Here is a 24,722-nt window from a genome sequence, read left to right on the forward strand (position 1 = left end):
GAACATGGAGTAATGATGGGTGCAAATATTTGTAATAGACACAGACAGACAGACAGACAGACAGAATCATGGATTGGATAAGGAGGCATATATATACATATATATAGATCAGTCGGGTAGGAAGCATCACATGGCATGTCTATACACCCATGATCACTCCTGGACATGCTAGATGCCGCCAAATTCTTACCATGATACGGGTAAAGATAATCACGGGTACACATACATACCCCAACCAATAGGGAGGAGTGTAAAGAGAATTGTAGGCAAACGGGCAGTTATCTACCAGCCCTACACTACGCATTGCTTGTTTAGGTTCAGGTCTTGCATTATTTACATTTTGGTCATTGGGTCCGCATTATCGGCCCAACCAGAGAATGGAGAGCGTGTGGTTGTGAAGTCTTTGTCGTGTGAATGCGACTTGGTCAGATCCATGTATCTATTATGGGGGCCCTTCCCAGCTAAACACGGTATTTTCCATGTATACGTCCATCATTAAATTGTTGCTGCTCGGATCCTGCGCCTCACTAATTTTACTTCCCTATGTGTGGCTTCCACACAGACATTCGTCCACTTTCATCATATGATACCCCCAGTGACTAACAATATTTCGTTTGGGCCCACTACTTTGACAAATTTTACAAATCGACGTAAGAAAGCTATATATCGTATATACACATGAATAATTAGATTTGGATTTTTTTGAAGAGTCAAAATTTTTTTGTATTATGTTTTGAATGCTTGATATAAAGTGGAGTACGAGATTAGGAAGATTGATTTAATGGGAACTTTGTTTCCTTATAAAATTGGGATAATTAGTCTTGGATCACTTATGTTGGGTACTTTGGATTTCATGATTTTAAAGGGTTGGCAAGATGGGGGTAGGGTAGTGAAAGTGAGGGTAGACTAGATGGACTTTGCCATGCTAAGTCCTCAAAGAATTGCTTCACGAGGCAAAGCCTCCACCAATTGTAGGGACATGGTAATGTTTAATGTCGTCATTTTCATTAAATAAAGTTTTTAAACTATCAAATATGGGAGGTAATATGTATCCAGATGTAGTTGGTCCGTAATCTATCTACCCTATATCGTCGGTCTTCTCAATTGGAAGACGTGGGAGTAAAAATGAATACATACATATGTATACAGTATACATATCATGTAGTAGAAACTCTATGTCGGGGATTATTTTAGTCGTGCGAGTATTCACTTCAATTTTGAGGAGAGGAGACGGCAGATGAGTATGCCAAGTGCAAGCCCAGCGGGATAGCCCACTATAAATGCCCACGCGGATACAAACTCATTGAACCAAATCACGATCAATTGCTGCGTTTGCCTGGCTCCGCTGCCCACATCACTAGTAGTCACATTGTTGTTGCTTGTTGTGTTGCAAGGGAGAAGAGGGTAGCCACACAGCCCCCGGTTGTTCTCGTAGCTCACATTAGTGAACCTGGTGTCGAAGTTGTTCTGCGTGGGAATGGCTCCTTCCAGTTGGTTATGGGCGAGGTTGAGGCTAGAGAGGCTGCCCAGAGACGTGAGATCTTGCGGGATGCCACCGCTGAGCTGGTTGTACGACAGGTCCAACTCCTCCAAATGCATCAGCTTGCCGAATGTAGCCGTAGGTATAGTGCCGCTGATTCGGTTGTGGGACAGGTTGGCCCCTGTCAAACCCTGCAGCTCCCCGAAGCTCTCCGGAATTTCGCCTTCCAGATCGTTCATGGACACATCAAAGTAGATCCGTGCACTCAGCACATACTCAAGAATGTAGACAGTGTTCTTCAGCGTGACAGGCACCTCTTCGTAGAGGGTCTTCTGGTTACTGTCTGCGGTTTGATTGAGCTTGAAGTAGAAGAGGTACGTGAGAGTCGCAGGGAAGTGACCGCCGAAGCGATTGTTGGAGAGGTCCAGTGCCTGCAGACTGGGAAGCTTCCAAACCCAACCCGGGATGTCTCCGCTAAGCCGGTTGTAGCTCACTGACAGTACCCTGAGGTTGGATAAACCAGTGATGTCAGGCGTAGTAGTATTGCCTAAGGATCCGGTGAGATATTTGTTCCTCTGCACATCAAAGATGATCAGTGCCTTACTCTCTGTTAGGCCAGCAGGTAACCCCCCTTCCAAAGCATTTTCATAGACACTAAAACTCTCGAGGCTGGGCATCTTGGACAGATCCAAGCTCTCTATCTTCCCAGTCAAATTGTTTTGAAACAGACGTAAGACCTGAAGAGCCGTAAGGTTACGTAAATGGTCAACAGGGAGGATCCCTTGCAGGTTATTTTTGGAGAGGTCTAATCTCCGCAGCTTTGTCAATGCGCCGATTTCAGGAGGAATGTTTCCAGAAAGCTTGTTGTTGTTTAATGTTAAGGACTCCGTGTTTATTAGGCGGCTGACAGATGAAGGAATGCTTCCGGTGAGGTTGTTGTGTCCAAGATCTAGGTTCGTGAGACCTTCCAAGCTCCCCAAGCACGCTGGTATAGTGCCCTGCAAGTTGTTGGAAACCAAAACTAGCGTCTGCAGGCTTGTGATGCCACAAATGGAGGAAGATATGGATCCTTCTAGAGCATTGCCTCCGAGATTTAGAGTAGTGACGGTGTTGTGTTGTGCCAGGCCTTGGAGTAGTTGTTCTGGGATTGTTCCAGTCAGATTATTAGAACCGACGCTGAGTAGTTCCACGTTGGGAAGCTGGCCAAGCTGTGGTGGGATAGATCCTGTTAAGCGGTTATACGAGAGGTTCAGATATGTCAGCTGTGGAAAATTCCAGTTCAACTCAGAGGGGAAGGTATCGACCATGCTGCAATAAGACAGATCCAAGTATTGAAGCTGCGTTAAATTTTGCAATACCTTCCTAGGGAAGCCCCCCTCAATATGGCTGAGCTGCCATGCCAGCGTTTGCAGGTTTGCCATTCTACCGAAACACTCAGGTATGCTCCCTGTAAGACCCTGGGATACGGGGTATCCTGGTGGAAGGTAGTTGAAGAAACCAGATTCCTGCATCCATCCCACATCGAACCACACCATTTGGGTACAGTTGCAAAGCTCAACGGGAACTGGACCCTCAAGATTGGCCGTAAAGAGAGAGAGTACCTGGAGGTTTATGAGCATTCCCAGCTCACTGGGGATGGAACCCCTTAGAGGGTTGAACCCTAACCGGAGTTGGGTGAGTTGTGAGCAGCTAGAGAGTGTGGCCGGTATCTTGCCTGTCAGGTTGTTGCTCTGGAGGGCCAAGGTCAGTAGCTGGGTGAGGTTCCCGAGGCTATCAGGGATGGGGCCTTCCAGGCTTGTGTGAGAGAGATCCAGATGCTGCAGAGAGGTACAGGTGCCTACAGAAGCAGGAATGTGGCCAGTGAGATTTATGCCATCTATGTACATGTCTTCGATGGTAGATCCAGCAGCACTACAGAAGCCAAAACTGGATGGCAGTGACCCGTGGAGCTTGTAGGGGCGTGGATCGTAGGGATCACTATCCACGGTCTCTACCACATTAAGATCTTCGATAACAAGTGTTTGAAGGTGAGGAAGCTGCCAAATGGATGGGGGGATGGAGCCTTGTAGACCCGTGGTAGACAAAATCAAGGCCTGTAGCTGGGTGAGGTTGCCGAGGCTAGAAGGGATGGAACCCTCGAGGTTTGTGATAGAGAGATCCAGATTCTGCAGAGAGGCACAGGTGCCAATAGAAGCAGGAATGTGGCCAGTGAGATTTATGCCATCTATGTACATGTCTTCGATGGTAGATCCAGCAGCGCTACAGAAACCAAAAGTGGATGGCAGTGACCCGTGGAGCTTGTAGGGGCGTGGATCATAGGGATTATTATCCACGGTCTCTACCACATTAACATCTTGGATAACAAGTGTTTGGAGGTGAGGAAGCTGCCAAATGGATGGGGGGATGGAGCCTTGTAGACCCGTGGTAGACAAAATCAAGGCCTGTAGCTGGGTGAGGTTGCCGAGGCTAGAAGGGATGGAACCCTCGAGGTTTGTGATAGAGAGATCCAGATTCTGCAGAGAGGCACAGGTGCCAATAGAAGTAGGAATGTGGCCAGTGAGATTTATGCCATCTATGTACATGTCTTCGATGGTAGATCCAGCAGCGCTACAGAAACCAAAAGTGGATGGCAGTGACCCGTGGAGCTTGTAGGGGCGTGGATCGTAGGGATTATTATCCACGGTCTCTATCACATTAAGATCTTGGATTACCAGCGTTTGGAGGTGAGGAAGCTGCCAAATGGATGGGGGGATGGAACCTTGTAGACCCGCGACAGTCAAGGACAAGATCTGCAACTGTTGGCAATCTCCCAAGGAAGAGGGAAAGGATGCCCCGGATGCATCAAGGCCAAACAGTACAAACGCCTCAATGGTAGCACAGAAAGAGAAATTAGCAGTCGCTGGAAAAGAGGTGGGCGAGATGCTGAGAAGTGGAGGTGAGGAGTCGGACCAGGTGTCAGTGATGTAGAGTTGCTGAAGAGCCGGGAGATGGGTCCACAGCTCTGGAGGAACAAGGCCGCTGAGGCCAGTGTGTCTGAGGCGCAGGGTTTGGAGGTTGGGGGAGTTGAGGATAAGGGAAGGGGGTATGTCACCAGAGAGCAGGGCGTTGTAGCTGAGGTCGAGGTATGTGAGGCTGGAGGAGTTGGGTTGTTGGGTGAAGAAGAGGGAGGAAGAGAGAGGGCCTGAGAAGTTGTTGTAGGAGAGATCGAGAAGAGAAAGGGAAGGGAGGAGAGCCAGAGAAGGGGAGATGGAACCAGAGAGGTTGCAGGAGGAGAGGTTGAGGGAGGTGACGTGGAAGCTGTCATCACAGAGCAGGCCGTACCAGCCGACAGTGCCGTTGGAGGGGCAGTAGGAGGGCGGTGCTGAGGTGTGGACAACATCACTATCACTAGAAGAGGTGGAGGTAGAATTGGTGGTCCAGGAGGAGAGGCAAGAAGACGGGTCGTGGGTGATGGCATCCTTGATTGTCATGAGAGCTTGTGCTTGTGCTACTGCCATTTCGGAGGAGGTGGTCGGAGAGGGAGCGGGCGCCACAACCTCCGCAGCCATTGCTGAATTGATGATGATAATAAAGATTGAGAGGAGATGGAGAGTGCACCGGAGGTTCAGCATTGCATCACAGGAATAGGAAGGATTGTCGAAACGGTGTTGCGCTGGTTGATGAGTGTTGTGTTCCACACGATGGAGGGGAGTTAAGAGATGGAAATTGTGGCAGAGGAGGAAACCACCAGCAGCAGATATAAAAATGGTGTGAGCCTTCCAATAATCTCCTCATTTGACAAGAATCTGTTGTGGTTGATAGGTCAAAGATATAAAAATGGTGTGCGTCTTCCAATAATCTCCTCATTTGACAAGAATCTGCTGTGGTTGATAGGTCAAAGAAGAAGAAAATGAAGAGTCATCGACAAAACATTGACAAGGGTGTCAAAACCTTGACCATCGTTACTAGTGAATTAATGATGTTCTTTCCTTTACTGACCCCATTATTTGGAAATTGAGCGTGCCATCATCCACCTGAATTCCATCACCACCAACCAGTCCCCTTTTGATAAGCCTGACCCTGACCCACCATAGTGTAGCCAAATTAAACTTCTAAAGCATAGAGAATTGATTCCTATCCTAGTATGCAAGATGCGGCGACAATCATACATTATTGGTTTGTTTCCGAGGAATCACCATGGACCAAGTACAGGAATTTTATGGACATTAAAGACCGCAATTACAAAGTAGATGGACCATATCATTACAAGATCATGGAGATAATTGCTCACCATGTCCAATCTGCATAAGGACATTGAGATGCATGTCGTTAAACTTTTTTTTAGGCTCGTTTCCTTGCAACAACGTACCTCAAATACATAGTTCAGTCACTACTCATAGCTCAATTATGCATTTCGTTCTTATAAACCATCTCCAAAATCATACGTGTAGTAAGATAATTATAATGGAGTTGTAACAACCAAACTCTCAACTTAAGCTCTAACTTGAAATGTTATAGTACATGGTGATCTAGCTTCTAAGGTGAGTACCATTCACCTAGATTCTTGCATAAATTAGTTGAAGTAAAACAGAAAATAATATCCCACAACACACCTCAAGTTTTGCACAATTTAGTCGAAGTAAAACAGAAAATAATATCCAACGTATTTTTAGCTAGCGTTTAAGGTATATTGAATTGTTTAGTGTGGTTGCAGAAATCAAATGGCCTTGAAATGACAATTTAATAAAAGTTTTGCTTGAGCTCCACAACTAGTTGGTTGAAGTTTGAGCATGTGACTTTTCATAAAGCTCCATAACTAGTTGCTCCATTTTCATATTTGATAATCTAGAATACAATGACTGAAAATATCATCCAATATGTGTTAACATTTAGTGTCGTTTCCATGTTGGAAAGCATCATGCCATCAAGCACACATTCTTCATCTAAGCTCTCCTTCTCCCCAATGCAATGGACCACAACCTACACATAGATAGTAGGATTTAGGGTTAGGGTTAGGCATAGGTATAGGTTTAATTATATGCACACAATCATACACACAAGCAAACAATATTTTCTTTTTTTATAAAAAAGATCTTTGTAAATAATGTTTTCTTAGATTCATTTAAACAATTTGTTCAAGGTTGGTCATTAAATTGAGGTTATAATAATAATTTTATGATTGCATAAATGGATCGAGGGGTTTTAGCTTATTTGGCAAAGATTGCATAAGGTATGCAAGTAGAGTGTCTTATTATCATACATACAATCATACACACGTATATATACAATCATATATATATACATATTAACATAAACATTTACACAGATTCTTTAAATGATACACATATGTGTGTATTCATAAAATCAATTATACATATACACACAAACCATACATCATGTGTTCCTTGTTTACAATGTCATGGCGAATGAATAGATACAAAAAGAGCAGAAATGGAAAAGTGTGGAGTGTGTTTGTTTGTCCCACATAGAGAGGACGGGGAGGAAGGGAGCTATAAATTGAGTGCTTTGAGCGGCAGCTAAACATACTTACCTGGGCGGGGTCTATCGGTGATCAGCAAGGCCGATGGCTTAGGGCCGGCGCCTCCATTGCACTACAGGAGGGGCTGTTTGCCCTAGCATCTCCCCAATGTGGGAGAGTGCACGTCATAATTTGTGGCAGCGGGGGCTCGCGTTCGCGCGGCCCCTTTCTCAATCAATCGAATCAAACTCTGAATGTCTGCCCGAAAATTGGGTGTAAATGAACTACTTAATGTGTAAATGACATGGGTATACTTTAGATGTATGTGATGTAAATAACAGAAGACAGGACGGTGTAGAGGGGGGAGTACATGTATGTGATGTAAATTAGCATAGATGGGGTGGCGTCGTCATGGATGTATACAAAAGGGATAAACAAACGATAGGGTAAAGATGGAGGCAAATATATATATATATATAATAGACAGACAGAATCATGGATTGGATATGGAGGCATAAATATATGATATATCTATAGATCAGTCGGGTAGGAAGCATCACAACGCATGTCTATACACTCATGGACATGCTAGATGCCGCCAAATTCTTACCATGATACGGGCGCGGAAAATCACGGGTATACATACCCCAACCAATAGGAGGTGTAAAGAGAATGGTAAGCAAACGGGCAGTTATCTACCAGCTAGGCCTACACTACCCATTCCTTGTTTAGGTTCAGGCGCATTAGTGGCCCAATCCGAGAGTAGAGAGCGTGCGGTTGTCAAGTCTTTGCCGTGTGAATGCGACGGACTTGGTCAGATGTATATATCTATTATGACCCCTTCCCAGCTAAACACCATATTTTCCATGTCTATGTCCCATCAGTAACCTGTTGCTGTTCGGATCCCGCGCCTCAGCAATTTTACTTACACATGTTTGGCTTCCACACAGATACATATTCCGTGCACATTCATCATCTGGTACCCCAAACGACTAGGAAGGTTCAATTAACTTATCCTACAGAAGATAAGGAATTCGGAGACACTCTCGCGTTATTTACTTATTCATCATTTATCCTTACGGGAAGAACATTTTGGTCATGATTGTAGATGGGGGGGCGCGCCTGTATGACCTCGGCGTCAGTGCAATACCAAGGCGACGCACGCAGCTCCCAGAGACAGCAAGCTGCCTCGAACGGGTGCTGCCCCCCATGAAAGAAATTAGGTTAATATCATGTGGCCTTATAGACCACGTATCAGATATTAAACTGATAAGAACAGATACTACACTTGATCTTAGCCAAAAGGCCGAGAAAGGTATGATTTGGGTTTTCCTTCTACTTCCATACTTATAGGCTGGACACTAGCAGGCTTCAGTATGTGGGATCTCTCTCTCTCTCTCTCTCTCCGTTTTTAATTGCCCTTCTTTCCCACTAACTACCACACCTTCTCTTGGCGATCAATGTATGTATCTATTGATCCTTACAAGGCACATGACGTGTATTCATGACAACACAACCATACGTGTAAACTTTATTACGCTCCATTCAACATTCTTCTCCGCACATGACTTTATATATCATGGGTCTACCGACAATCTTTTATCACTCCATGAGATCGGGTATCTATTCAATTTGTTTGGATTTCTCTTATGTTTATGGATCGGAAGTTGTTTTCATGAAAACATTGTTCTTCCACTCGAGTAATAACTTATGATTATTAAATGTGTTTGGCAAAAAATGTCTAATCACTGTGAGTGGAGGGGTGTTCTTGCTAATAATGTGATGCAGATCAGCAAAGCTTCCATGAACCCCAAATGACCAAACTACCATAAGTGTATCCTCGATTGATGCTTGAATTGGGTTCGTAGAATAGGTCATTTCTTGCACTTTAGACCATGTGTCTTGAGAATGGTTTAACGATTCAAAGGTTCGGTTCAATTCAGTTTAGGCCAACTTCTTTAACAGGTTTGAGCTCGGTTTGGGATGGCTCAACTTGAACCAAACTGATTTGGGCCAAAGGGAGTAAGGCTTAATTGGCTTCGCTTAACCAATTTAGGAACAAGTTGAATTCAAGTTTGGAATTTGCCAAACCGGTTAACCGGTTTCTAAAGTCGGTTAAGCCAAAACTAAACCGTTGACAATTCTACCCACAAGTCCTTGAGCACTTCTCAAGGCAAATCACATATTCATCTCCATGGAGTAGAATCCTATGTAAATGGTCTCTACTACAAGTCCACTTGGAAGAGCACTTAACCTTGCTAAGTGCTTTATTGGATAAGAGTGGAGTATCAATTGTCTTTGAACTCATTTTTTATGCACAGATGTGTTTGTCTAACAAGGCTGAAGTTAAATTGATATCAGGTGCGGCACCCCAAAGAACAACAAGGATGTATGGGGTATACAAGTCATTCTCAATGTTTCATTAAAATGTTCGCCGAGAAGGTGCAATGTTGCTTTATGGACTCCTTAAAGAGTTTAAATAGACTTGAGGAATGCACCAAACCCTTTGAATTACTAAAGGAGTGACTTGCTAGGGCAACATCCTCTGATCACCAAATTTGGAAAATGTTTCATGTGCACACAAACATGTCGAATTTCACAATAGGTACAATCTTGGTTCAATCTAGGAACAAAAAGATGGAAGTCTCTACTAGGTTTGCACGCCATCAACTAAACCTGATGGAACAAATTTATTCTACCATAGAAAAGAGTGGCACTGCAATGATCTACATTTGTCCAAAAAATAAAATTAGCTTTCCATTTCTTTTTCTATGTGGATCATCAAGCTCTATTGTGCGTAGTAAACAATAAATGTTCTTCTCAGGTACAAAGTCAGCCATTAATTCAGTCTAACGTTCAAGAGAAAGACCTGCCAAAAAATATATACTAAGAAATTTAATATGGTTCAAGAAAAAACGAGCTTTCTTCAAATTTCTATGATATGGCAGAAGCTTTTAAACGAAGAAAAGGAACAAGGTAAGCAGAAATGAGCGATTTTAGCGCATCTATCTGAATAATTCAGCCAAGATAAATGCCTCCTAAGCTGGTTTATTTAGATATATGAATGCGAAATAGCCCACAAAACCAGAAGAAAAGGATAAACAAAACATCTAGTGTGATTAAGCTCAAGTACCAACACATGACACATATTAGAAAAACCCCATATGATGATGATGCAAGACCTCTAGTATTGTACTATCTCCATTGAATAATCATGCATACCATAAGTGTCAATTAATTAAAAACCTGATGATGGTGTTATCATAAACACAGCATTTTCCGAAATTGTTACCGATTATCTTCCGGCTACCATTCAGGTTTTATACAAACTAGAATAGAGTTGTAAATTTCACCCATATTCCATCACAGATCATAATGTGGGTATCATCAATAGCCTTTTGTGTACTCAACTCCATTTTCAGAGCTTAGAAAAGCTTCCTAGCACAGGTTAACTCCACTCCCAGAGGCAAAGTGGTAGGTAAGGCAAACGTACTCAGCTCACCTGCGCATCAAAGATCCACTGTCACGCTGCATATCATATGAACCCCAAGCAGATCCAGAACCATCTCCAGACATTCTCATCTGTAGTGACAAAGCAAATTTAAAATATTATTATGAGAACATGAAAGCTCTAAATGTGACTAGTATGAAAGCCTTATGAGAAGAAAGTTAAATATATCATAATCCCAGGATGAAAAGGGAAAATTATAGCGTACATCAACCTGGGAAACACCGTAGGAATCTCCATAGGATGCAGTTCGAGGATGACCAGAGTCAGACATACCATACAATCCAGAAGCATAAGACCCTGTTATATTCAGTAAACCAATCACACCAAAACCCATAAGAGTCATTGATAATCTTTTTCATATTTCACAAAAAATATTACTCTGTGCGTTCAAGTCTGAATGGGCCAACTCTGCATGAAGCTTTTCAATCTCTCTAGACATCGAGAATAGATTCTTCTCCATTACTCCCCTCTGGTCTAGTAAGTCAGCATTTGCTTTCTTTTCATATTCGAATGCAGCTCTAGCCCCATCAACACATATCATTTTTAGCTTTCTGATGAGAAAAACAAAATATGTTGAGGATATCTTTGAAGTTTTGAGTTGTCTACCTGGCTCGGTTTATCTCATCCTGAAGACCTTCCATCTCAGCTTTGAGGGCAGGAACTTGTTGAGAATCAGATCTGACCTTCTGAATTTCTCGTGTCAGTTCATTGAGCTGGCTCATAAGGTCCTGCTTGACAGCAAGAAGCTTGTGTGCATTGGCTTTAGCATTCTCAAGCTCGGATTTCAATGGCTGTGCTGCTCGAACATGTGCTTCAAAATTGGCTGTCTTATCGGCCACTGCTCTAATCTGCTGTTCTGTTTCAATCTGTAAAATAGGAAGTGTTTGCTGTCCTCGCTGGACATCACGTTGTGTAAGTGCAAGTTCCTGCCTGAGAGCCATATGCATTGCAGCCAACCTCTGGTTTTCAGATAAAATCCTCTGTATCTCATTATGTTGTGTCAATACTTTTTGCTCCAGCAATCCCATTGAAATATCCCCTGCACCAAACAGATGGCTACGAGCTCCAAGAGGATGATGTGATCTTCCAGACATCTGAACTAGGGTGTGTCTGTGTGAATTATAATCAGTTGTTAATGATAAGGCCTTATTGAAATGCATATGAAAAAGAATCAGCGTGATTTATCTTATCATTACATATTTCTATCAGGTATACAATTGCTAACATTTAGCTAGCCAGTTGCCCTTATAAGGCTGGAGATTTATAATATTGCACATCAGGTGTTACATGTGCTCATACATTACGTTACCATTAGGAATTATATGACATATTAAGAATTCTAACAGCACAATCAGCAGTACTGTAGCACTTGTTTTAAGATGTGTATTAAACATCATGTGCAATGTTACTAATATGACAGAAAACAGAATAAATGAGTTTTCATGAATCATTGGAGTGATAAAAGCTTTTTCAATTGTTCAGGGTATATAAAGAGAAGGAAATATTCCCAATTTGATTATGTCAATGACATCAGACCAAAAATCAATACTCAAACCGGTTTGAGCACAAATTGAGATGATAAAGAATAGTGGCTGTAAAGAAGAAATGCCAAACTTGCAATGTCAACAATAAAACTATATCAACATTCCAATCCGAAATGGTCTATGAGACCAGATAAGAGATTACATCGTAAATTGTTGACTCATCTTTGAGAAGAAACCAAATAAATGTTACTAAATAAGAGACTACATCTTAAATTGTTGCCTCATCTTTGAGAAGAAACCAAATAAATATTACTAAAACTACTTAAGCTACCGGTCCATTTGCCAAGCACTTAACAATCTGAGCTTTGATTTGTTGATAACAAGGGTGACAGAGCCACCTATGTGTGGCTTACTTTTTGCCTATTATTTTTTGCTGCTAAAGGAGATCAATCAGAACCTAAAGGCTCGTGGTAGACCAGCAAGCATCACAACCACCAGGCCAATCAGAATCACACCATCCAAGCAGGTTCTTTCCATGGAAATAGTTAATGCTAGGATCCAACTTCGATGTTTCACTCCAGGTTCTTCTTGTCTTTGATTCTGGACAGAAATCCCAGTCTCAACTTTTTAGATCATTCCTTGTCAAGAATTTGAGTTGTTTGAGATTCAAAAGGGGAAAAGGCATCCTTTCTGTTAATTGTATATATAGAGGAATCCTAAGAGGCAAGGAGTTTAGCAAGCAACACAAGGACAATTCCCTCTCTGAGAAGACATAGCCAATGGCTACCATCTTATCACTTGAGGTCACCAACTCAAAAATATTTTCAGTAATAGATCTTTCATGATCTTTAAATCCTCAAACTGCATAGACAAGTGAATTTGTCTTTGTTCATAAAACAGTTTAAAATAGGCATGTAAAGCATCCCACAACTCTTTTGATATATCCTTAGATCCAAATAGAGTTGCTGCCTTCAGAGTAAAGGAATTCATTTGCATAGTATGAGTGTGTTGACCTCTTGCTCAAAACTCATATTCAGCTTCATATCCAAAATAACTGCAGGCTCCCTCCAAGATTTTGTATGATGGTCTCCTTCCAATGATGTAAGGCCAAGAACCCCATGCCTTCAAAATAGTCTAAACCATGTTATATAAGCCACAAAATTTTCTTCTCCAGCAATGTTGGTTTGCTTGTCAACTGTCTACATACTACTTTGGAGAGTAGTGAAGGAATATACAGTTGCTAAGGGAGGATAGCTAGGATCCTTCTTTTGATAGCAATGCTAGAAATACAAGAGTAACATGCTGATTGTGGACCACAAACAGACTAAAACAGTTTACAGGAGACAAACATTTGTATTCAAGGAAAATTGCGACTTGTATAATAATGGTGCATACAACAAAATTATTTTAATAGCAACTAATCAATATATCAAGCAATGGTAGTAAAAAATGATAGAAGCACAAAAAGAAAGTTTGACACCCTTTTCTTGCATTTTCTTTGTGTGAAATTCTACAATCATAACATGATGACAAGATGTATGATATATATGTATGCAACAGAGGTTTTGATGCATGTAATATGAAAGAATCACAAAACTACAGACAGAACACCAATGATTATTACGTCAAGAGAAAACAGTGTGTGGAGATGATGTCAAAAAGCATGGCAAGTTCACGGTTTCCATCAAAGGAAGAGTCTGCTACAAGCCATGTTCGGGAAAAGATGACCAGACACATTTACTAAAATACCAGTCAAATTTCTGAGCTTACTAATTGGGAATATTTAAAAAGGCACAGTTGCCATAAATAAATATAAAGATTTTCTACTAAATTCCTAGCATTTGTAGTGTTTACTCATACTTTTTTTTCCAAGCTTTAAAAGGAGACTAAGTCCAAAAACAAAGAGGGTTTTTTTCTAGACCGCTGTTCATACAGAATGAATAGAAATGTTGCTCTATTTGTTCAGAAGAATTATGAGGTTGTATAACGACTCGCAGTAATCTGCACAAGGAGACTAAGTCCAAAAACAAAGAGGTTTTTTTCTAGACCAATGTTCATACAGCATGAATAGAAATGTTGCTCTATTTATTCAGAAGAATTATGAGGTTGGATAACGACTCGCAGTAATCTGCACAAGGAACTGCGAGTTCTTTGCACTTTTAAAAAATATTGTTTGATGTTTCTGATACAATTTTAACAAGTTTCAGATTTCATCCAAATTTGTCTCAGATTCAGCTCGCAAGATTGTTGATTCAAGCATTTTTGGTGGATTGTTGCATATATAGTAACTATTTCATAGGGCAGATTCAAAGCATCGTCATTTATTCGAATGTTTGCCGGTCTCCTGAAACTTCACTAAGATGATAGAAAGGTTCAGATGGTTTAACCGTGAGTCAGGGACAGAGAGAGCTCTCACCTTCGTCACACGCTCACAAGCAGAGTTGCAGAATCCGAGTCCACGCAGAAGTGGAACGTCGAAATGAGGAGCTTCCGAGGTTATAGGTCTCTGACATACATGGTGAGAATTTATCATTCAAGTTCCTCTTCACATGAGGCATGTCCTAAATTTGCATCCATCTTCTTCCGGCTGAAAGGACCGGCGAGACGTCTTCTCATTAACCGGACCGAGTCACATAGACACACATATCATTTTAACATCCACAATTGCGATCAATAAGATGGGTCCTAGCCCATGGCGAGGATCAAGCTTGGATTCTCTTGATTTCTATGACTTGCACACTAATACAGTGTGAACCACCAAGCTTGGGTTCGGATGTGTGTGGAAATTGAGATGACGTCACTTGTTAAAGCACAATGCCTTCTGCTAACCAGCAAGTAACACACACACACACATCATTTTAACATCCATGGGAGACCGATTGTGATCTATGAGACTCAACAGGGCCTAGCCCATGACGAGGATCAATCTTGGGTTGTGTTGATTTCTATGACTTTGATGTTACTACAATGCAAACCACCAAGCTTGGCTTTGCACACACTTGGAATTTGAGAGGATGTTATTGTTAAAGTACAATGCAAAGGCATTGTCGTACTTCATCATCACAACTCAATTGAGCAAATTGTAATTAGCTTACCCTAATGGTAACTTCGTGCACTACTAACACTACCTCTTGTGTTCAAAACCCAATTTCATTGCCTCTTTATTACTCCATTTGTATCCTCTTAATTTGCTAGATGCCATTCTCTCTCTCTCTCTATGTCTCAACAATTTTACTCATTGTCAATGTGGATACACGTTTTACTCAACATTTATATACGTATATGGATACACGTTTTATTCATCGGCAAATGTGCAACCATTGGATAAATACCTACCTCTTCACATCATCTCCAATCTCAAACTAGTGGGTGGGAGAAAGTGATGTCTAAGAGAAACTATTTGAGTTATGTGATAGTGGAATAAAGTCAAGGGAACATTCATTTGTAGATGTGTGTGTACTACAATATGTGAGGCATTACTATCACGGGTGCCACATGGTAAATTTGTAATGTTTTGTGTGGACATGAAGGTTAATTAATAGGTACCATTACATATTTCAAGTAGGTTTTGAACCATTGTGCCGTGACATGTTATTTATGTCTTAAAATTGTTAGGGACTTTACCGTGTAACCTCATTTGCACAAACCAAACATAGTGATTGATAGGGCAACCTCCATGTAGCATTGGAACATCCATGCCATCGACTTTAACTCGACTACTCCACACACCACATTGTGCCCACTAACCTATTTAGGCCGAAGTGAGTATCTCGGAGGTCAAATGAGTTCATGAAAATCGATTGCTTTGGACAAAGTTGAAGAACTCACCATTATGAGAGAACTAAGATCACATGGTGAAGAATGAAACACACACACCTCAAACATACAAGAGCCATAATTGGGAAGTGACATAGGCATGAGTCATGACATCTCAAGCAAAATAGAATAATGAAGAGGAGGCATCTCACGGGAGCAATATGATCAATATTGCATTTCCTTTGGCTTTTTATAGGGTTTATTCATTTCAAGTAATTGAACAATCAAACAACCTATAAGACGCATATTGTTTTGGTCTCGTTGGCATCTTTAGAGATGTTAATACATTGCATGTTCTTATAATCGATGAAAGAGTTTACTAATTTACAAATCTTACGTTTAAGGCAACTTTTCGCTTTAAGATTGTAAACTTTGACTTTTGACTAGTGGTTTCTATGCTAGTTGCATTATAAAAATACTTCATATTTTTAGTTTGAGAATGACACATACTAACTGCTTTTTAATCCAAATTTCTAGCTTTTAATTATCAAATTGCATTGCCTAATGATTTATCGAAAATAATAATACTGCATTGAGATAATAAACAATTGAAGTCATCCACAACAATGGATCCATCATTAGGTTTGCTCGAGAGAACACGCACACATCATCGCCTAATGACATCCCAAATTTTGCTCTCACATGATGAAGAAGATATCTCATCGACTTGCCCATCAAGATCAAGAAGAGAAAGAAACTAAATGCATCAATGGATCAATGAAACCTAAATTTTCATCCCAATATTGTTAACACTCTAGTTCATCGATAAGAGCCTTATCAATTTTTAAATGGCACGTGTAGTTGTTGGTGGTTTAAACAACATTTTTTGAAGTATTGGACCAATAAAAGGGTAAAATGAAACTTGATTTCTAAACTCATGATCCCAAATCCCATTATATAATGTATTTTAATATTAGCTGCAAACTTAAACCCGAACAACAAGAAGATGCTCCTTGTGTTTAAGGCATTGCTTTTTGTTGCATGCTACAATGACAAAAAATCGTATGTACTACAATTGAGAAGCCACATACAATAAAAACAAGTATTATTTATATTCATAAAGGGGAAACCATTTTCATTAGATGCCTCTATTTAGGGTGCTTGGAGTTCAAGGCACAATCTCGTGGTCCTTATCAAATGACCTTTGGCATTTATACTCTCTTGTTAGCCCCTATTAATTCACTAATTTAGACATGAGAGATTGGATGGGCAAATAGGTGAAACACATACAAGTTACAGTTACTAATCATTTCATGGAATCATTTAGGAGACACTAATTATAATGATAGGAACAACTTGACCAACTTCCCAGGAACAACTTGACCAACTTCCCAATGAAAGTGTTGCATATGCGTCAATACATAGCAAGGTTTATACAAAGTACATTGTATCTATGTGGGTGTTTCCACATCAAGAAAGGGGTGGATTGATAGATATCGTCGTGATGTCCGATTGTAATCTATGGGATGGGGCCATGCATGTTGTGAGAATTGAAACTTGGATTCTATCAAATTACCATGAAGCCAATAAGCCCAAAAACAATAGAGAATCAAAATCCGAAGAAAATTGTCCTTGCTACCCATTTCAAGGGAGAATATTCATCGATAGACGATATTCATAATGTCCAAAATAATCGAGAGGTCACGTTGGAGGACATTCTCGAGTCTCATTTGCTTTCAAGATTAGAGCCACATGAAAGAGGGATGCATAGACGAGTGCACCCGAAACCGTGTTATGTAGAGAGGAGGCCCAAAAGTGGGACATTCCAATTTCCACTAGAGGAGAATGTACGAAGTGTGTGTGAGTGTTGAACAAAACCAAGGGCCAAGGCGGTGGTGGGTTGGTGACATTGGAGATAGATCAGAGATGAAAGAGTTGTACATATATATCTACGCGAAATGGCGGCGCCAATCAAGCAGCGGCAGATGCACTCCTGCTCCTCTTCCTGCTCAGGTAATCTCATCAGTCCGTGATTGAAGAAGAAGAAGAAGAAGCTCCACAACCCCTCTATATAAATAAGCGGGCAACAACACTACGCTCCTCAGTACTACATTCCACACACGCACAGCTCTTCTTAGAGAGACATAGAGACTTATTTGGGAGGGCGCCATTAGCTCACCATCGGAGAGGTCTCCTGCTCTGCTGCTGCTTCAAATATATATATATATACATACATCGAGCATAACGATGGCCGTCCGCAGCAGAGTAGGCTCCTCAGCTTCCGGTGGTGGTTGCGCATTGTCCTGCCCCGTCATGGCCATGCCTCGGCCTCCTCGGATAGTCTCCGTGTTGGCTCTTCTCGCGATGTTCATGTTGGCCTCGCTGCCGCCTCATTCCAAGCAACTGCCGCCCATGGCTGATGCTGCCACTCTCGTGGAGGATATGCAGAATGGCGCCAGCAGTGTAATCAGCCGAGGCCTCAGCCTCCAGAAGGCCCTGGTGACGGATCTCGCCACTCGTGGCTTCTTGGGTGGCGCCACGCTCCTCAGCTGGCTGCTCAGCAGTAATGGCACCGCCACCCATGTGGTGGGCACTTGGCTCCAGCAGCTGATGCTGGGCGGGGGCGGAGGAGGAGGAGGCCCCGTGGGCGTGACGTTGCTGGTGCCCACAGACGCCACCCTGGGCAGCGCCGCCTCCATCCCGCCCAAAGATTACATGGGCGTCCTCAAACTCCACGTGCTGCCTGGGGCCATGACCTTCGACCAGCTCCGGCGCCTTCCGACAGGCACGTGGCTCCCGACTGCACTGACCGGCTCCGGCCTGGTAGTAAGCGACGATGGTGACGCTGCCAATGGTACAGCCGCCTCTAGCCCTGGAGCCGGATCAAGCCGCGGCTTGTCGTTAGGTGGTGTGCCTGTGGAACGCCCCAATCTGTGTCCCACTGTGCTGGCCAGTTTCGGAGTGGCTTGCCAAGGGATAGGCGGCCTGCTGGACCTCAAGCAAGCTCAGCCACAGCCGCAGAACTCTTTCAATTCCAATTTAGCAGGTGGTGTGTTCGTTTCCCCAGCCAGCCCCCCTTCCGCCTCCTCAGAATCTCCGGCAGAAGGCCCTTCTGGTGATGGGCCTGCACTATCGCCTGATTGGGCTCCAACAATGAGCCCCGATACATTCTCGCCCCTCCCAAGCCCTGATGCATCCCCGATCGGTAGCCCCACAGAATCGCCGGTCCCAAGCCCTGGCCTATCGCCGATCGGTAGCCCCATAGAATCACCTGTCCAAAGCCCTGACATGTCCCCTGCTGCTAGCAGCCCTGATGCTGTCCCTAATGTGCCGGTACCAGCTACGTCTCCGCCTGCTCAGTCACCTGCCATTTCAGGTTCTGATGTACCGCCGCCAGCCTACACTCCAGCGGAAGCCACGCTTACTGCACCAACACCTGATCAGGGAAATATCTCTGCTCCTGGAGGCGGCGATGGCATCTCTCCTCCAGCTCCGCCAATGGCCGCGTCGACGCCACCTCTGTCTGGCGGGAGTACAGCACCAGCGGATCAGGGGTCCACCGGAACCCAACAACAACAAATCCCGGATGCGTCTGGGTCGCCTCCTGTGATTGTGAGGGAGGGAATGGTCATGGCAGCAGCCGCCATAGCTAGCTTTGTCTCGATGCTTTTGCTGTAGAAACGCCCCCCGCTTTGGGTCGTTATACAGGCTTCCTTCTTATTTTGTAATACAAATGCCATAGCGCGCACACACACATATATATACCCTTTACTTCCCATTAAGGGAAACATTATATATTGTTTTTAACACACATACACACACGTCCTTTTACGGGACTCTTTTTTAAACACCCAATTTGGAAATCCTCTCTTCTGTTGCCAAAAAGGGAAACAAATGTATTGGGCAATGCTTTAGTTTTCAAATTTAATAGTGAATCTTGTTATGCATTTCTCTCTTCTTAAAATTGGGAAACAAATGTAATAGTGACTCATTGTTATGCATTTCCACAAGTTTCTAGGTTGCTTTTGGATGACCATGCATTTTATTGCCATTTAAAATTTAAACAATTTGTGTTGATGTTTTTCTGGATCTATTAAACATCCTTTAGTTTTGTCTAATTTTGTCTTGTCGGTCATAATATAGGCGTGCCATGGCAAAGAAGGATGGGTGGAGAAGATTACTTGTGTTCGAAATGGAAATACATAGTCATACATGGAGTTTGTTTTGCCTACTTTCATTACTTGCATTGTTCTATTTTGACTTTAGTTTTTTATGTGTCCATCTTGCTTATTCTAATTATTCTAGTGTTTTATAACATAAAGTTGTTCACTTTGAAGTATGGACTGGCTTGATTAGGATTTGCTCTTCCCAAATCTTTTGTGTTACTTGAGGTGCACAAGAAGTATTTGACACCGGTATGGTTATCCAAATTTAGACTGTGGAGCCTATTTACTCTTGGTAATTTCGAGAGGTTTAAACTTTAGAGTGCCTCTTCCTCAAAGGAGAGGGGGAGTATAGAGTATAGAGTGACTCTACAACTACATTGTGGGCATGCCTTTTTCATAACATATAACACACGTCTTTACGTAATTTGCTTTCTTATGTTGGTCGTTCATTGAACTATTCTCTACTTCTTCATATTTAACGCATAAAGAATGTGGGATATGCTTGGAAATTTTTGTAGGATTAATAGGAGATGTAGAACAAAACCAAAATCTAGAGCTTGGAGCCTTATTTGGTCATTGAATTGATTGTAAGAAGTGTGAAATCGAAGGTGTTTACGACATGGATAAACGTATCCACGAGACCATATGGCAACTATCAAGTGATGACGTCTCGTGTGGAGCCCATATGAGGATGTATTTGTGCAATGCTTTCAAAGCATGATGGTGCGGTCACAACATTGGGCACTTAGGTAAGAAATGGCCAACTTTACTTTGAGAAGTTATTTTTGTAGCCTCAAGAGGAACACTCAAATCGAGACATGCTACGATTGAATATAGATTCCACATGCTCTACTACATGGGATAGACGAATGTGTAAAAAAGAATTGCTCGTAGAACTTGAGGTATGTTGAAGGTGTATTCGACATGATGGGGAACATCTAGAGACGCCTGATCCAAGGAAGTAGATGAACATAAGCAAAGATTGAAGGGGGTGGAAAGCAATGTCTGGAAGATATCGCGCTTTGAGTTCCCTAAATCCATTAGAATTTTATCGGCGGTATTGAAATTGGACGACATTGATTAGAAGGTGAATAAATCCACCATGATGATGGGCATGTAACTCTGTGGGTCTACAAAGGAGAGAGGTCTGCACAAGGGAGAGAGAGCGTGTTAGATAACGATGCATCGGGCACATAGTGAGGACATAATCGCAAGATTGGTGGCTTCAACGACTACTCTTTCTCGGAAATGATAACAAGATTAGTTGAGTATTCCTTCAATTGGTTTTGAGAACTTAGCACCAAGAATGTGTCCACAAAGTTGAGAGGATGATGAAAATACACGCACTACATTCATTCATTCATTCACTTTAGTTAAGAAGAATAAGAAGAATAAGAAGAAGAGAGGCAAACTACTGCCGTTATACACGTTAACTGGCGGCCACGGCTGGTGCTGCTCTGCCTGGAAATCTCTCTACAACCGCTAATGTTCGTTCCTGACAACCATGACATCTCATCGTCAGGTACTTCTCAGATCGTTCATGCCGGAACTGTTGGCTTCCTGATCCCCCTGTTTCATCCTTACCTTTCCTATTTCTTATTTTTTGTTTCCCTGCAGGAGCTCATGACGATGAGCCGCCTCCCTTGGAAGACATGTCAGAATATATAACGACCAAGTTTCGTTCCGACCACAATCCTCCTCCTTCTCCTCCTCTTCTGAAGCCACCACCGAGGAAGACGGTAGATGCAGTCACATTAAGGCAGCAGCCAGATGCCAAGCTGCTTGCGGAACCATTCAAGAAAGGTTTCTTGAATTCCAAGCACACTGGGAAGACGAATCTGCAAAAACGGAGAAATGATGGTCACAAATCAGCAACCCCATCGGATGATATGCCCCTCTTGAAGGCCAAAGATCCACGAGCAGCCAACATTCCTGGTGCGTTTTGTTTTTTTAACCTTGGGAGCGATTGCATTGGAGAAAACTTGTTATATGTTGTAATGCTATCATCCTGTATATTAACAAAGAGCAGGCTTGAGCAGCAGTTGAAACGATTTTGAAACCTGTTGTTTCAACATGATGTAGACGATTTATATCCCACCAGATTCTGGGTAAATATTGTCAGAGACACGCAACTACATGCCATTAACCTCAGGGTTTTGAAAATTATCCATCCACATGGTAGAGCATATAGTGCTTACTGACCTCAGAGATATCATGACACTTCATCAAGCATGTCGAGTTTGTGTTGTCATCCTTGATGATCATGACCATTGAATCGGTTTCATTTCTTTCTGGATTCATGTCGTTTTGAAAAGACAGCCAGTAGGCCTTGCCATGCTACCTACATTATATACTACAACCTACAGTTCAAGCAATTGATAGACATACACATTTCCTGAGTTGGAACTTGGGATGAATCTCCCTTGTTTTTCCTTCCATAGCTTGTCATTCTATTCTCTCTATTGCCATGGTTTTCACTTTATCAGCCATGGTTTCACAAACTTAACATAGAACGTGCAATCCTTTTTTATTTTCTTCCAACCATCTTAATTCTACAGATATTTTTAAAGTTGAGCTTGAAGACTCTCCACGGGATGTGCTAAGGAAGGAGTTAACTGGTAAGTTTTTTTAAGATGTTTGTTTTTTGTGCATGGGAAAATTATGTGTTTATCCTGCAATCTCAACGTGTGGGTTGGGAAGGGATTTCCTGATATTTGGTTAAGGGTTTTGAAATATATTAAGAGAGATTAAAAAGATTATACTATATATTTTGCAGACATGTTAGAACCAACAAAAGATATTGTAAAGGAAGTTATGGACAATGAGATCATTAAAACAGGCTTAGGCGACCCAGAGATTTTGTTTGCTGTTCAAGAGATAGCTGGAGATCCAGACGCAATACAAAGGCATAGGCATAATCCTAAAGTTGTGAATTTCTACTCGCAATTAGGCAAGCTCATGGGCAGCAAACTACAATTACGAGAGAACGAGGGAAAACAATGAAATTAAATTACCAATCAAGACAGACTGCTATAGTAGAGAAACATATATTTCATGATTCATATGGAATGGGAATTCACAAGATCAGTGGCAATATGGAGTTGTTCCATGTTGGAATGATGTTTCATGGCTGTGCAAACAAGGAAATTTACACCAGAGTTAGCTCCAACACGTGAAGATTTACATGGAATCTTTGCTTAAAGATGATTTGCTATTTCATGATTCATATGGAATGGGAATTCACATGATCAGTGGCAATATGGAGTTGTTCCATGTTGGAATGATGTTTCATGGCTGTGAAAACAAGGAAATTTATACCAGAGTTAGGTCCAACACGTGAAGATTTACATGGAATCTTTGCTTAAAGATGATGTGCTATTCTATCTCTCTTATTTTATAAGCAAACCCATTGTATCCATGAATATATCCCACTTGTGATCCAAGCTTTCATTGGGTTTTTGCCATTTTCTATTAGATATGATAGTGGCTATGTCTTCAAAAAGGTATATAATTATGCATAGGGCTCAATGCAATAATGATCATTATATATAAATTCCTGGAAATCATATTGAAATATCATGGTTTAACTTAGGATCAGATCAACAAGTTGTGGACATAAAACACAAATATGGATCATTAATTATAAAAAAATCATGAAGTAATATTAGGGTGCCATAAAGATGTGTGAAAGACTAAAGTCAAGCTTTGAGCCCCATGCCTTGTGTTGTTGAGAGTCTAATAACTTGGTTAGCATGTATACCTCTTGGTTCAATTTTAGTGGATCGTCCCAAGTGACTTAAAAGGTATTGAGTATACATAGAGAAAAATGGAAAAGAGAAGTGAATTAAATAATTCAAAACACTTGATGGGAGAGAAGTGAAAAAGAAATGTACAAATTAGACATGAATGAATAAAGTAGCCGATATTGTCGCAACTTAACTTAAAATGTATCGAGTGAGCCTAGATAAATAGATAGATAGATTGTCGAGATTGTTGTAACTTAACTTAAAATGTATTCAGTGAGCCTCGATAGATAGATAGATTGTAACTTTGGAGGTCTAATATGACTTTTGAGACCACAAATATTACATTTTCATGTAATACATATGAAAGTAAATAGCAACTCTTGATGTTCAATAACTTTATTGATGAATCTTGTAATAGAAAGTGCACACTATGTCTATGAGAAGAAGTTGTGGAACGATTGGGTTTGGTCGAAAATGTGTGGAAAGCATAGTTGAATCATCTTGAATGTGATCAAAGGTACAAAATTGTATTAAAGTGTGAAACTTGGACTCCTAAACTTGTGTCGTGCAAAGTGTGCATCATCAACTACTCTCATTGGTTGTGCCCTTGCACCCTGTCTCACATCGTAGAGTGTGTGTGAGTTAAGTCTCATGGAAGTGATGGTTTTGATGGCCGAGAGTGGGATGAATTAACATGTATGGAGGTGTGTGGTTTCCCCATTCAACAAAGAATATGGTTTTGTGGTTAGGTGCAACATATATCATATAATGTGTGAAACATGAACCTTCACATTCTCCCATCTCATGATACATTAGCATTGCAAAAATGCCTCATTTACAAAGAAATTTAGTGATGCATCGTGAAGCAAGTATGTTGCATCCCATCTTTGAAACCATTTTTCTATGTCTTGCATTCAACTAAGAACACAAAAATTAGTTTTTATGTATCTTTTGGATATTTTTGCTTGCTTTCCATGCAATCCTAGGAAGTCGATGCGAAAGACTTGTTTGTTTCTTAACTTGGAGAAACTTTGTAACAAATGCTTTTGGACACTTTCAAATTCTTTGTGGATTTAGGGAAAGGTACAACCCCATATTTCTACATCAAAGTGTCAAATAGG

At 41.6% G+C, this 24,722-nt stretch overlaps 3 protein-coding genes and 2 non-coding genes across 6 annotated transcripts; 2 read left to right on the top strand and 3 right to left on the bottom strand.

Annotated features, from left to right (window-relative positions):
- Nucleotides 1-1,200: 1,200 nt before the first annotated feature.
- On the bottom strand, nt 1,201-14,495 carry LOC147852757 (uncharacterized). 2 transcript variants are annotated; one of them, XM_087333372.1, is made up of 6 exons: nt 14,350-14,495; nt 11,056-11,559; nt 10,828-10,967; nt 10,661-10,746; nt 10,441-10,520; nt 1,201-2,788 (listed from the first exon to the last, which is right to left on the bottom strand). In XM_087333372.1, the coding sequence occupies exons 2-6, from the start codon at nt 11,541-11,543 to the stop codon at nt 1,207-1,209; spliced, it is 2,376 nt and encodes a 791-aa protein (XP_087189498.1). In that variant the 5' UTR covers nt 11,544-11,559; nt 14,350-14,495; the 3' UTR covers nt 1,201-1,206. The 2 variants fall into 2 exon arrangements, with proteins under 2 accessions (XP_087189498.1, XP_087189497.1); XM_087333371.1 differs by having other exon boundaries at nt 10,655-10,746.
- On the bottom strand, nt 2,794-5,225 carry LOC147852758 (uncharacterized; the record flags this gene model as incomplete). Its single annotated transcript, XM_087333258.1, has 1 exon — nt 2,794-5,225. A coding segment is annotated over exon 1 (2,298 nt), but the record flags the coding sequence as incomplete, so codon positions are not given.
- Nucleotides 7,003-7,167, top strand: LOC147852759 (U1 spliceosomal RNA). The gene has a single exon (XR_015531406.1). It is a non-coding gene; the product is annotated as a U1 spliceosomal RNA (small nuclear RNA).
- Nucleotides 8,050-8,257, bottom strand: LOC147852760 (U2 spliceosomal RNA). Its single transcript, XR_015531359.1, has one exon. It is a non-coding gene; the product is annotated as a U2 spliceosomal RNA (small nuclear RNA).
- Nucleotides 14,496-21,244: 6,749 nt separating the features above from the next.
- LOC147852761 (uncharacterized) lies at nt 21,245-23,256 on the top strand. Its single transcript, XM_087333446.1, has 4 exons — nt 21,245-21,377; nt 21,473-21,790; nt 22,414-22,473; nt 22,632-23,256. The coding sequence occupies exons 1-4, from the start codon at nt 21,341-21,343 to the stop codon at nt 22,856-22,858; spliced, it is 642 nt and encodes a 213-aa protein (XP_087189572.1). The 5' UTR covers nt 21,245-21,340; the 3' UTR covers nt 22,859-23,256.
- The last annotated feature ends 1,466 nt before the right edge of the window (nt 23,257-24,722 follow it).

The sequence above is a fragment of the Azolla caroliniana genome, unplaced genomic scaffold (genome assembly GCF_043228905.1).
Source record: "Azolla caroliniana isolate FFs.n. ecotype wild unplaced genomic scaffold, voAzoCaro1.0.p SCAF_17, whole genome shotgun sequence".
In the NCBI taxonomy this organism is placed as follows: Eukaryota; Viridiplantae; Streptophyta; class Polypodiopsida; order Salviniales; family Salviniaceae; genus Azolla; species Azolla caroliniana.